General features: G+C 35.0%; 1 protein-coding gene across 5 annotated transcripts in view; it reads right to left on the reverse strand.

The window, feature by feature from the left end:
- The window catches only part of DICER1 (dicer 1, ribonuclease III), a 66,964-nt gene that overhangs the window by 30,277 nt on the left and 23,437 nt on the right, over positions 1-13,250 (reverse strand). For 3 of the 5 annotated variants that reach the window (XM_051621932.1, XM_051621934.1, XM_051621935.1), the window contains 10 exons: positions 10,731-10,923; positions 9,677-9,839; positions 9,141-9,271; positions 8,886-9,020; positions 7,899-8,059; positions 6,434-6,602; positions 5,119-5,591; positions 1,519-1,651; positions 340-582; positions 91-245 (listed from right to left, as the gene is read on the reverse strand). In XM_051621932.1, the coding sequence (XP_051477892.1) occupies positions 91-245; positions 340-582; positions 1,519-1,651; positions 5,119-5,591; positions 6,434-6,602; positions 7,899-8,059; positions 8,886-9,020; positions 9,141-9,271; positions 9,677-9,839; positions 10,731-10,874 (1,907 nt within the window). In that variant the 5' untranslated portion in view covers positions 10,875-10,923. Of the gene's footprint in view, positions 1-90; positions 246-339; positions 583-1,518; positions 1,652-3,852; positions 3,925-5,118; positions 5,592-6,433; positions 6,603-7,898; positions 8,060-8,885; positions 9,021-9,140; positions 9,272-9,676; positions 9,840-10,730; positions 10,924-13,250 lie in introns of those variants that run through there. The other 2 variants (XM_051621931.1, XM_051621936.1) reach the window with 2 other exon arrangements.

Below are 13,250 nucleotides of genomic sequence, written 5' to 3' on the forward strand. Positions count from 1 at the left end.
AAGAATCCTAAGGGAAATGTGTCCAATGCTCCAGCCTGTGCTTCCATGTTCTTTTATTCAAAGAAGTAAAAAAGTAAGCACGTGTCTTACCTATTTATGTGTCCAATAGCAGTGTTAATAGTAACTCTTGGACTGTTCTCATCTGGCCTCAACACATAGGGTGGAAATACATCATCATCATCAACAATGGATTCAGTTTCAGTTTCATTGGTATCAACAGATTTTGAGCATTTGTTTCTGAGGATCTTAACATTTCAAGAACAGAAGATGATGAGAGATTTTTCCCTTTAAAAAATACTCTACATTTAACAAAACCAGGCACATTCCTTGACCTCATACCTTCTCAATTGCTTTGTATGTCTTCAAATCTTCTTCAAAGCTTTTGATTTTGTCTGTATCTGCTAACATAATGTAATTGGAAATTGGTGCTCTAGCTCTTCCTTTTGACTGCACATAGGAACGGTATTCTGTGGGCAAATCAAAACGCACCACCAAGTTGCATTTTGGTATGTCAACACCCTCTTCTACAATACTAGTAGCAATAAGTAGGTTGGTCTCATGAGCTCGAAATTTTCTAAGAACCTGCAAAAGTAAAGAAGACAAATTTGAAAGATTAGTCTGAGATCTGTATCCATAACAGGATTCATCAAAATTCAACAAAAAACAAGGACAACAAATCAGACATTCAAAAAATCTGTGTAAATATGCAAATAAAACACTCACAAAAAGTCTTCTGAGAAACACAGAAGACTATTTAACAGACCAGGTAGGTATTTAGTTATCAAATCTAGTACATGGAATTACATGAGTCCAAGAAGCTACTACAGCCATGAGCAATGGAGATGCTCCCACCTAATGGTTTACAATTTTTCAGCTGTAGAAAAAAATAGAAAGCTGCTTCCAGGATGGCATCTTTTCCAAACACTTCTGAGGCTGAACCATCCTTTGGGAGTGGAACACATTCTAGAGCTGGTTCTTTTGATATTGATACAATTTACTAAACAATATTAAGGAAAGTTTAGGCAGGGGATGGTGGAGTTTAGAAGGACAAACCAGGCAGGGGTGAGGGAAAAATGCATTTGCTTTCGAAATACTCAACTTGCTTTAAAGTGAGGTCAAAATTATAAAGCTTTGTATTTATACCATGCAATGATTTACCAAATTCAATTTTAAGAAAGATAAACATTAAAAGTAGCTTAACTGTTGAAAATGTCAGGAACCTTAATATTCTTCAACTCAATGCAGAAAAATTAGATGGTTGATGATCAGACTAGATAAAACCATGCATGAAATTTTAATTTGTGTAATGTGATACATCAACATCTTCAAAAATGTTTGGTATGGGTTTTTTTATTTTCTTTTGTTTGTAACCAAAGAACATTTGTATATCCAATAGGTATTCCCTGAACTTTAAATGAATGTGGTTTATTTTTAAAGAGACACACACAAGAAAAAAAAAAGCAAAAAAAAAAAGCATCTGAAGGTACTGTTAGTTTCAATTATTTTTCTTGAAGTTACCTCTTCCTGTTTTCTGAATTCTACTTCCATCTGCTTGTTACGAGGCTGGTTCTTGCCAATGCCATGTCCAGTTATAAAATTGCTACTGATGTAAGCCAGTTCTGGATCTTGCTTGCCAGCTTCTTTTATCAACCTAAAAATATTACATGTGATTTTAGAAGTCACACAACCCAGAAAATTGAAGACAATCTTTGTTTGCAAGATCTACATTAAATGGAAGAATGTAAGCATGACAATTAAGCCATGCTAACACATAAACTGACCTTGGTCTTCTCTAAAACCACTAGTTCCAGTGAAAACCTCTGCAAGGATAATAAAAGACTGCATAGATACACAGCATGACTGTGCATGCATTACATGCATTTCAGACCTATCATGGTAAAATCAGATATTTTTAAACATATCTATTACTGTAATGCTCCCTGCTGTTAAGGCACTCTACTCACAACCACTTTAGTTAGTCTTGTTTTCTGTAAATTATGATGGATTTTAGCAGAAAGACCTGTAGCTGCTCTCTCAGTGACGTATGTTTCCTCAATACAATGTGTTACTTTTTAGGTTTAAACACAGGTTATTGTTCTTCTTAACATTAAAATAAACATACTGTTCAGTGTTTTCTAAAAAGGGATGCTCAGCCTACCCAGCGAAATGCTTATTCCTTTTGAAATTAACCCAAAGTATCTACAATTAGAGGAATTAAATAAATTCTTCAAAAGGAACACTGAGCAGGATGGTGAGGATCATCTATGCTCTCAGGTTACCCCCCCATCATCCTTCTTTAGGTTACAGAAGCAAAAAAGTCTTGTTTCTGCAGTGTTTTAATTTCACAAAGTAGAAGATTGCTCATATAAATAATGTGCTGAATGAGGAACTAGGCATTTATGGATTTAAAAGCATAATTACATTGTGCAATTAGAGTAAATAGGCGGTAGCTGCCTTAGTTGATCTGTTTTCAGCACGGACAGAACCTGGGATTTCTCAACCGTAACACGCTTTTGAGCAGCAGAGCCAATAAAAATCAAGAGAAAATATATAAAAACTTACATCCTTAGCACTAGAGCCATCCCAGTACCATTTTGTTTATAGCATATCCACCATCACCAGGTGCTCATCATGTCTAAAGGCCAGCCTGCCTCTGTGTACATCCAACAGTAATTCAAACCTTTCCCAGTTACATCTCCAGCAGTTCTCTCTCACCTCTAAGATGGGTGCTGTGACAGTCCTCAGCTACACACCTACCACCTGCCCACCAAGCTGCTGCCAAACCAGATGGAAAAGCCCGAGTTCTGTATGCAGTCTAGGCTCCCCAGACATATTAAAAAAGTATGGGTTAATAATGGTACAAAACCTCTATTTTTTTTTTTACATTTCTTTTTCCACATGGCATTTTTGTCAAGCCATAGATCTTCAGGGTCAGTTCTAAGCATCTCAAATATTCCTACTGTATCTCACTTCCTATAGAAATGGGACAATTAAAACATCTGAAAAAACATTTCACTGTGCTCACCTTGGCAAGTTCTTCAGAAACATTAAAGACTTCAATATTGTGGTTAAAAAAGTATTATTAGTGGTGGGTAACAGGTGTTGTTTTTCAAAGAGGTACAAAACCTTCTGCTTTCAGACCCCCCCCTCTAAGGGAATTGAAAGACACCACAACGAAAAGGGAAGAAAATATGCCTTTAGAAAATATTTTCTCTTCTGAAAATGAGCTTACAGGCATCAGAACTCAACTGTACACACTAAATAAAACAGTGAGCCACTTCATCATTTGTGTGCAATAATAATAAAAGAGTAAGTTGAGTTTGGGATGTTATTTTTTTTTCTAATTTGTAAAATGTGAAATATATGCAATGCCTGTTACTAAATAAAGAGGATAAGCTCTAATTACTACTTCAGAGAGAACTCCTAACCATTTCTCCCAGTACAACACATGCCATGAATTTTGCCCTTTTTCAGTCATCACAGCCTTCATAAAATGGGATTCTAAGTCTCTAAATACTACCATGATAAATATATTTTAAGAAAAAAAAATACTTCTGCTTTAACTTAGTTCTGTATAACAATCTGTACTGGATTTCTGGAAGATTGAGTGGTTTTGATATACTAACTCAAACACTCATGACTTCAACGCATTCCACCTGTGCACACAGAAGTAGAGCTACAATCAGCTGAGGCCCTTGAACTAAATGCACTCAACTGAAGTGAGCCTAGAGTGAAGTTTTCCACTGAAGGCTTCCAGTCTGAATTCCGACAGCTCAGGTCTGCTGATCATCCCAGTATTTTGAGACAAGTCTGCTAGCTAGCTAAATGTTAAAGATGGCAGAATTCCGTTACCTATTTGATCTAGACATCATATGCTGTCAGGTTCAACAGTAGTTAGGATGTAGTATAGTGCATAAATCAGTCTACAAGAACACACAGTGGAAAAAGAGCATGATTTCAATAAATTCATAACTTCAAGACAAAATTCACAAATCTATTTACTTCCTGTAGGATAATTAAATATTCATTCCAGCTCAGCAAACAATTATCACTTATTTCTTAAGCAGTCATTAACAGAACATGTTCATTCATTGAGCGGCCTAGTCTTCCTCATATTGAGTATTTATGTGAATATATTAAAAATGAAAAAAAGTCAAATAAAAAAGATGAAGTTCACAAAAACCACATAGGCAAGTCTGCAGATCAAATAACGTGTTATGCACTCAAACTACTGACACAGGCAAAAAGGTAAACAGAAGTGTCAGATTAAGAGGTATCCAGAATGTAATAAACAAATGGCACAGGGCATTTAGCACACTATCAAAAAAACCTACCAAAACCTCAAAATCAAGATACATGAATAAGTCAGGTATCATTCGTGGTTTGTGGCAAATAGCATTTAACAATTAAGTGTTACGTATAACGAACATGAATCACATTCAGGAATAAGAACTGATAAGGGACTAGAGTATTGCAAAGTATATCTTGGCAAGTATTCCAGAGTTCATATTTTTCTTGGTGGAGACTGTAAGAAAGTGCTTAGTGTTTGACTGAATAGGTGTTTTATAAACACCAACTGTTAAAGTAGTACTGATAAATTTTAAGAGATATTTGTGCATGGGCAAAATTGATTTTCTGTAGACTTGGACCATATCATACTGTGTTTTAGTAAGGTAATGGTAGAATTTCCAGAAGTACTGCACTTGGAAGGTTAGACAAGTTTCCAGCATCCATGGCAAATCTAAATTTAAAAAGACTGATTAAGACAAATCAGTACATGGCTGTTTTACAAACTAACCACAGTATTTCACATATCGCCTTCTAAAGGAATCAAATTACAAACTCGGGTCCAAAATAAGCCCTTGAGCACAATTTTGAAGACACACACCCATCTCACCCACCCGCTATACACATAGCCTGAGAGTAAATTTTTCGTTGTCGTTATTCTTTACACAGATCCAGTATCATCTCCTAAAGAAACTTTAAAATAGAATCCAGAAAATACAAGACAATCCCCTACATATTCACGATATTAACATCCATGTGCTGGAAGCTGAGTCTGCCTTCGTAATTATTTTTAAAGTTGTTTTTTTTTTTTTTTTAAATAAAAGGTTTTACCTATTTAGAACAACCGCAGTATATCTTCTTTCCACAAAAATAATTCCACATAAAATATTAGTAAAGGGAGATGGGAAATTAGTCTCTGGCTTCTCTTTCTCCTCAATTTCTTCATCCTCATCATCATCTTCAGAATCACTCCAAGATACATAATTATCCTGATTCCTATTGTTATACCATTCAACACTTTCAAACTGCTGCCGCTCGTATGGTTTATATTTGCGCAAGATTTCAAGCAGCTTTATTACTTTTGGGGTTACAAATTTCAGGTCAAGTGAGGCAGGCGAGAAGTGCTCTTCACAGAGTGCATGTATTTTCCTTAGGAAAGTATCTGTAAACAATAAAAATTTCCTGTGCAGCTCTTCTTGTTCATGTTTGATATACTTCTGCAGCTCTCTCACCATCATCCCAGCTACCTTATCTGCACACCAGGGTCCCAGAACAACCAACACAGCTCGACAGTCTGACAGTATCTACAACAAATGAATTCAAATATCAGTTCAAAGAGTACATTACTGAACTATTCATTTAACATGGGGATCTTGTTTATCATACAGCACAATCTTTGTAAGGATTATGATAATTATTGTATTATAAAAATATTTAGCAGTCTGCTTTTGTTATTTAGATGACCTTGGGAACTTTGGTATTTCTAATGGAGCAACCTTTCCCTTCCCACCTAAATTAGTACAGTAAACTTCGAACCTCCTACATTTCTGAATCTAAAAAATAACCAAAGCAAACAGTTTAAAGAATATTTTACAATTTTGTGGAATTGTAATTTGAAATTTACCTTAACATAATTATGCTAAAGAAGAGAACACTTCTTGAGGCAGCTGGATAAACAAAGCAGAAGTTATTACGCTTTATATTTAACATAGGTCTAATCAAATGAATGCTTTACTGGGCATTTTTACTTTGTTACTGCTATTTGCCAGGGTTTCAAAAGTATCTAATCAGAAAGTTTTACAGTGGCCTTCCAGTAATCTTAATAAGTCTAGCTTCTCAAAGACCAAAAATTAGGGGTTTGTACATGTGGGTGGAGTTGGAAAAACAGAGAGAACTATACCCTAGTCAGAGTACAGCATAGGCACTTGGGTACCATCAACATCTTATCTGATAGAAAGTTGTTTCCCTCTGACAAGTGGTCCGACAAGACTTGCACTGCTAGCGAGTACTGAAATAAGAAATGTCTTTGTTCAGACACTCTAGACTGGCTAGCTTAGAAACTTCCAGTAACGTAACATACACTGCAAAGAAAAACAATAGTGAGATTTCTATACCCTAGGTTTTTCACACAGCTTCATGTCCTTACCTGCTTTGAAATCAATGTAGAATCTCTTTCTTTTGAATGTATAGATATGTTGCAGTCATTTAGAAAAGCAAGTGCTTCATCCAGTTCCTTTAATAATCTTCCATACAACCCACTTTTGTCAGTGTATGGTCCACAGTCTACAACAATCTCACATGGCTGAGAAGTATACCTTAATTGAGGGCAAAAATGAAGTTAAATACAGCTTCTGAAAGTCAGAGCTATTTCAGTCTGTTAAGGTTATACAGCAAATAACAGCAACATGAATTGTATTCAAGTATATTTTTTTCTCCACCATCAATGAATAATGAACAGTTACACAGTTAAATATCTTACAGTAAAACTTCATTTAAAAATACTTTTCTCAGTAATGCACTCTCTGAAAAGCAGGTTAATAAATATCATCATCTTCCTCTCAAATATTGGAGAACTTGAGGCAAAGTGAATTGAATTTACTTGACCAACATTTTCACTTTTGCTCTTCCGAAGTGTATTCTTTTGATATGCCAAACATCATCAACATAATGTAAATTTAGGTCTATGTATAATGTAAGTAAAGTAATTGCTGTTCTTGAATGGCAGAGCTATGAATGGAAATTCTTAAAAGCATATGGTTCACCTAAATTCAGAAAAACGCATTTAAACAACACACCCACAAAATACCTGTGCCAGAAGACGAAAGAACCATCTTTGACTTTGTCTGAAACTCAGTTCATACAACACAGTACAGCTACAAACATGCTACATTTGAATAATTTCACACTAATTTTCTTCTATAACAAATTATCACAATAGCACCACCTTTATTTTAAACACAATTCATGGGATTCTACATTCTATAACAACATAGAGGCAAATACACTCTTTACTCTGCTATTTGAATAGTTTTTACTACCTTCTCTCATCTGCCTCTGTCTTTCAGCCTTATTAATTCAGGCTACCCATTTGAAAATAAAAATAAATACAATGCACCTTTTCTGGCATTAAGAATACCTTGTACTGTGAATGCTGCAACATTTTTCTAGATTAAACAGCAACATTATGGTATACACTGAATATGATGATCCAGTTCCTCTCCAAATATTGTGAGATGTGAATTTTACAGGTTGGTGGTGCATAGGGCTTTTTTGTTTGTTTGGGATTTTTGGTTTGTTTAGTTTTTGTGGGTCTTTTTAGTTGTTTTGTTGGGTCTTTTTTGTTTTGCTTTGCTGTTTATTTGAAAAAAAAAAAACAACCTTATAGAACTTGAATGTAAAGGCCAATCAGTCTCTATACTTAACTATAAGGAAAGATGAACTTAGCACTGGTTACTCAAAAAGCAATTTAACATTCCCTCCCCACCCCAAAGAGAAGCAAAGGCATCACAAAAATTAACTAAAATTTAGGAGGAAATCTTTTTACTGGTTTATTCCTCTCTCCAAAATGAAAACGCAGGCTTCAATTTAACAGTCATAACTGTACATCATACCTGTCTAAGACCACCAAATCAGTTGCAGTTTCAGCATTGCTTTTTAAAATTTTCTCCAGTTTCTGGATCTTCTCCTCTAACTCAGCAGGATCACATTTCCCATTTAAAATTGAAGCTGTTAATCCCAAGATTCGAGGACACAGTGGATAATCCTCACAGATCTATTAAGTAAAACAGAATGAAGTACCTTAGGACAAGTATCCTGCAAAACTACCATCAAGCTAGCAGACTGTAAACTTAAGATACTTAGTTGGAAACTAGTATTTCAATAGCAGGTGTTGGAAAAGGAACAAAATGCTGAATTAATATTTTCTATTCTATTGACTGGAATTAAATCCAGAAATCGAAAAGCATTTTAGCAGCAAACATCTTTCAAGGTAATTATCTACAATGTGGAAAAATATAAAGAAACAAACAGCATTGCACAGAATATCCTTGCCACATTTACAACACACAATACTTCCATGTAATGTAAAAACTAAAGTATTATATAAAAACAAAACACATGCTCTGGTTAAAATTGAAGAGAGATCTGGAAAGACATCTACTATACAGGCTTCTCATACTGTATAAACCAAATACCACACAGAGCTAAGAATACTCCAAAAGAGCCCTACTAACATGTTTAGTGTTTTAAAAATGGTAAAAACTGATTAGCACATCTCATTTCCAAACTAAGCTATTTTATCAATGTATTCACAAAATGTCTATAATTCCATAAACTTAGCTTCTCTTCTCTATTAGTGCAAGATTTTGATTTAATCCTCACTGTAAAATACAGTAAATACACTATTTTTCCATCTTATACCATTACTGAAGTCTTTATTCATTTCAGTAATTTTGTAGTCCCGTAATATGCTAACATCTGGTTCCACCAATATTTTTATTTGGTAGCAAAAAACTGCCTTAAATGGTTCCCACTTCTTCAGACCTGTCATCTGACTTCTCCTTAACCAGAATCACAACATTCATGCAATGGAAACCCACCTTCATAATTTCACGGTATGGGTGATCCTGGATTGCAAGATGGCACTCATCAAACACCAGAAGATTAATATTTGACAGAGATAAATACTCATTTCTCAAAACAGTCAAAGCAACATGACATGTCATAACCAGAACCTAGATTGAAAAAAAAAACAACCACACACACCAGTCAGCATAAGAAAAGTGCAGGCTTCTGAGCAAGTCTAACTTGCTGTAGGCTGTGCTTATATTTATAGTTTCTACTTCATACATTACCTGATGCTTAGAGAATTCCTGACTCCACTTCTCTTTTGTCCATGATTCAGTTGTCTCTAAACTTGAATACTCTCCCACTTTAAGATCTGAATGTGTCCTGACAGCTGACACTTGTTGAGCAACTTGATTTGCTTAAGAAAACAAACAAAAAAAAATCTCAATCACATAAAGATCTTTACTTACATTGATTTTCAAGATCCTTGTCATATAACCTAGCATCATGTTTCACAACAAAGCTTACACTAATGTTACATCAGGTGTACATGGCACCTGCCTTCATGTAAGACCACAGCAAGAAAAAGAGATGGGTAACTAAATTGCACTTCAGATTGAATCTTTTCATTTTAAACCACGAATGAAAGATACCATAAACAGGTTGTAACATAAGCAAAAGATACAAGGTATCACATTCTTCAATCAGTTTAGCAAAAGTTTCCTGCAACTTTGCTTTCACACAAAGGAATTGCTTCTTTTAAGGAATATTCTGTGGAAATATTAGCAGCACATTTAGGAAATTAGCATTCTTTTTCCCTTACCTGAGTTGACCAAGAACACAGTTCTTTTTCCATTTTTGTTGAAATCTCCTCTGATCTGATAGGACAGCTCTTTAGTGAGTAGTACTGCAATAAAAGTCTTCCCTGAGCCAGTGTTTAAGCAGACTATTGTATTATGATCCAAAGCTGCTTCAAGCAGTTCAACCTAGGTTAAAAAATAATAACACCCTTACTTGCAGGAATGTACTGAAAACACTGACAGAAAAAAATAATAGAAGTGGTAAATAAACTGAAGGCAAGTCAATAGTATTTGAAGATATTCCGTAGAATTAACATTTCCTTCACAACAATGTATTTTCAGTCTTTCAAAAAAAAAATTAATACATACTATATATAGTCTAGCTTCTAAATCTAAAATCCTTTAGCATCACAATTTGCTGCTATGTTAAGTCGCGTTCTGACTATGTCTTTTTAATAGATTATTCTGTTGCTAGATACACTGCGTGAAGAAAGAAGGTAGAGCCTTTAAATCTACCTATATACATCACTTCAGGCAAATAAGCAAGTATATTTGCTCATGCTGATCTAAGCTTTTCAGTAATACCAGCACAATGTTAGCCTTCTTCTGCAATGCAAAGAGAATTGAAATTCTAGAACACAGGAATAGCTTTTCCTAACAAAATGAAAATCAGAGTGCCTTGATGGGGTTTCTGACATGACTGAGCTGCTTTGACCAGTATGTGAACCAAAAATCAAGATTTATCATGTAGAAGACAGAAGCATTTAATTGAGATGCACAGTGTTATGTTTACTGTATTTGTCCCTAACAGCATTTTGCAGACAGCAGCAACAGAATACTCAACTTAAAAGTTGTTCTGCTTAGAGAAAACTGAGGGCACAGGGGCTATTACAAATGTAAGACACAGCCAAGCTAAAGAAAGAGACACAACTCCCAACAGGGGGAGCTCTGAGAGAGACACGCTTAGACTGTGCGCAACATTGCACATTTTCCAGCTGCACTGAGGATTCTTCTATTAAAGTTAATGGATTTCATTGTACTTTTTTGACATTACTGTATTAATATAATGAGTAGTACCTGATATTTTCTTGGCGTGTAAATGTTATCATGAATTGCTTCTTGTTGCCATGGTAATCCAAAAAATGGACCCATTGGGGAGGAAGCAGGGGTCATGAGCTGCAGTCCCGCCATGCTGAGGGATTGCAAAGCAGGGTTTTTCATTCATTCATCCAGTGTTTCTTTCATTGCATTTTTGTTCCAGCACAGCCTACTATGAGAAGAAAAAGAAACAGTATTAGATATAGTCATAATACAAAGCAAGAAAATTTATTCTAAAAAAAGGAAATTATTTTACTTCCAGTATATGCTAAATCTCACACCATTTTCAGCAGAAAATCCAAGTTTTAAATTTACAGGCACTTTTCCACTTTCAGATGTGTATTTATCAAAGTATCAAATTCAAAAGGAGCTGTACTTTACAGGGCAAAGTTCATTCAAGGCATTTGGATTTACACATATAAATTTCAGAATAAAGTTCCATTTATGTTCTGACAGAATATCTTTAAGAACTTTTTTTTTATATATAAAGCTGTTTCAGTTTTACTTCAAGAGAGAAAAATATTTACTACAGCACAGGCATAAATTAGTATCATATTTTCCATTTTTCTTTCCAACCAGGAAGTCCCTATGACCAAAGTTTTACATACATACATACAACAGGAACTTCATTCTAATCAGCAAGGAAAGCACAGGAATTACACAAGAACACCAGTTATTTTCATATCAACATATTCTGATAAACTTATCTGCTTAAGGAACTGAGAGAAGTATTATAAATAAATGCTGATGACTCTGGTAGGGGTCCCCTTCTCCATTAGTCCTTATCAGGTTAACCATCAATTTCCAGAAATATATTCTAATTGATAAAGAAACCATTCACAACTTGATGACAATTATGCACTGGAAAACACTTTTCTACTAAGGCTATGAAGACCTCGTAACTGGGAGTTTTTTAAAATGTTTGCTACCTCTGCAACAACCATGGTAAACCAATTTTAAGAAAATCTATTCTACCTTGCCCAAGGAAACTGATTAAATCCTGATGATACAGAAAAATACTGGTGAACTACAATACTTGCCCTGCCTTCAAATCAGTTACATACCCTATTCAACAAAACAACATTTTCAAAAGTTCATCACAGAATGCCAGGTTGGAAAGAACCTCAAGGATCATTTGGTGTAACCTTTCTAGGTAATACTATAGTTTATATGAGATGGCTCAGCACGCTGTTCAAGCTGAGACTTAAAACTGTCCAATATGGGGGAATCTACCACTTCCCTTGGAAGACTATTCCAATGTTTGACTGTCCTCATGGTGAAAAATTTACCTCTGTCCAATCTGAATCTCCCCTGGAGCAACTTGTGCCCATTACCCCCAGTCTTTTCCATGTGACTTCTTGTAAACAGGGACTCTCCATCTTCTTGGTAGCCACCCTTTAAGTACTAGAACATTGTAATAAGGTCTCCCTGAAGCCTTCTCTTCTCAAGGCTGAATAAACCCAGTTTTCTCAGCCTTTCCTCATATGGCAGGTTCTCCAGTATTCTGATCATAGTTGTGGCCCTTCCCTGGACCCTCTCCAGCCTGTCTTAAAAAGTTATTTTCCTCAGAATTCCTAAAGGCTCTATATGCATTTTAGCATCAATCTCAAAATGAGAAATGCATAAAATTGACAATGCTTTCAAATGTAATAACTCATCAGAAATACATAAGGAAAACCCAATTATCATCCTGTTTAATAGAAATGTCCTTGGTTTTTCTATATCACAGGGAAGTTCATTCATTTTTGCAAATGTGCAGGAGGGAAGAAAAAACAGAAGAATTACATGGTATTGAATAGAATATTAACTACTAATACTTATGAGAAATAACTAATTAGAGAGATTACAATTAAAGTAGTAAAAGTTGTTTTTTTTAAAGTACTCCTTTATTTTTGTACCAACATGAAATTTCATTTAACATCATCTCCAACTAACAAAACATAGTAGCTCTTTGTTGCACATTCATATTTTTAAGTTATATATTGTACTTTTGGCCATGTCAAAACACTGATTTATACTCTAACTTAACTAATATTAAATAACTACGAGAATCTCTGACAAAAGAGATCAGAACAACTCTCTCCAGTTTTCCCACTCAGGTATATCTTTTAAAATAAAGAGAAGGCAATTTATTGAATTACATTATCACTCCTCTTGCAGATTTATGCAGAAGTAGTGGCAATTTATAGGAAGTAGTCAGAGATAAAGGCTTGTCTCAGTTTTTTTCTGAAGGGATAGGGGGATTCCCAAAGGCCACCTGGTTAAACTGAAGTAACATAATTGTGTTCCATTATAAAGAAATCTTTCTCTTCTGAAGACAAACATTCAGGAGTAAATGCTACTTAGTGAAAGATGGTAAAAATATCTTCTTGATCTTTGGCTCAGAAATCGAGGTACTTCCCCCTCCATTGAAAACAGTATTTCTTCACTAGGAGAACCATGTTGATACTGCTGGAATCTTCTCTGATATTAAAATTTGAGCTTCATAGAAACTATGAG

The sequence above is a fragment of the Apus apus genome, chromosome 5, assembly GCF_020740795.1.
Source record: "Apus apus isolate bApuApu2 chromosome 5, bApuApu2.pri.cur, whole genome shotgun sequence".
NCBI classification, from domain to species: Eukaryota; Metazoa; Chordata; class Aves; order Apodiformes; family Apodidae; genus Apus; species Apus apus.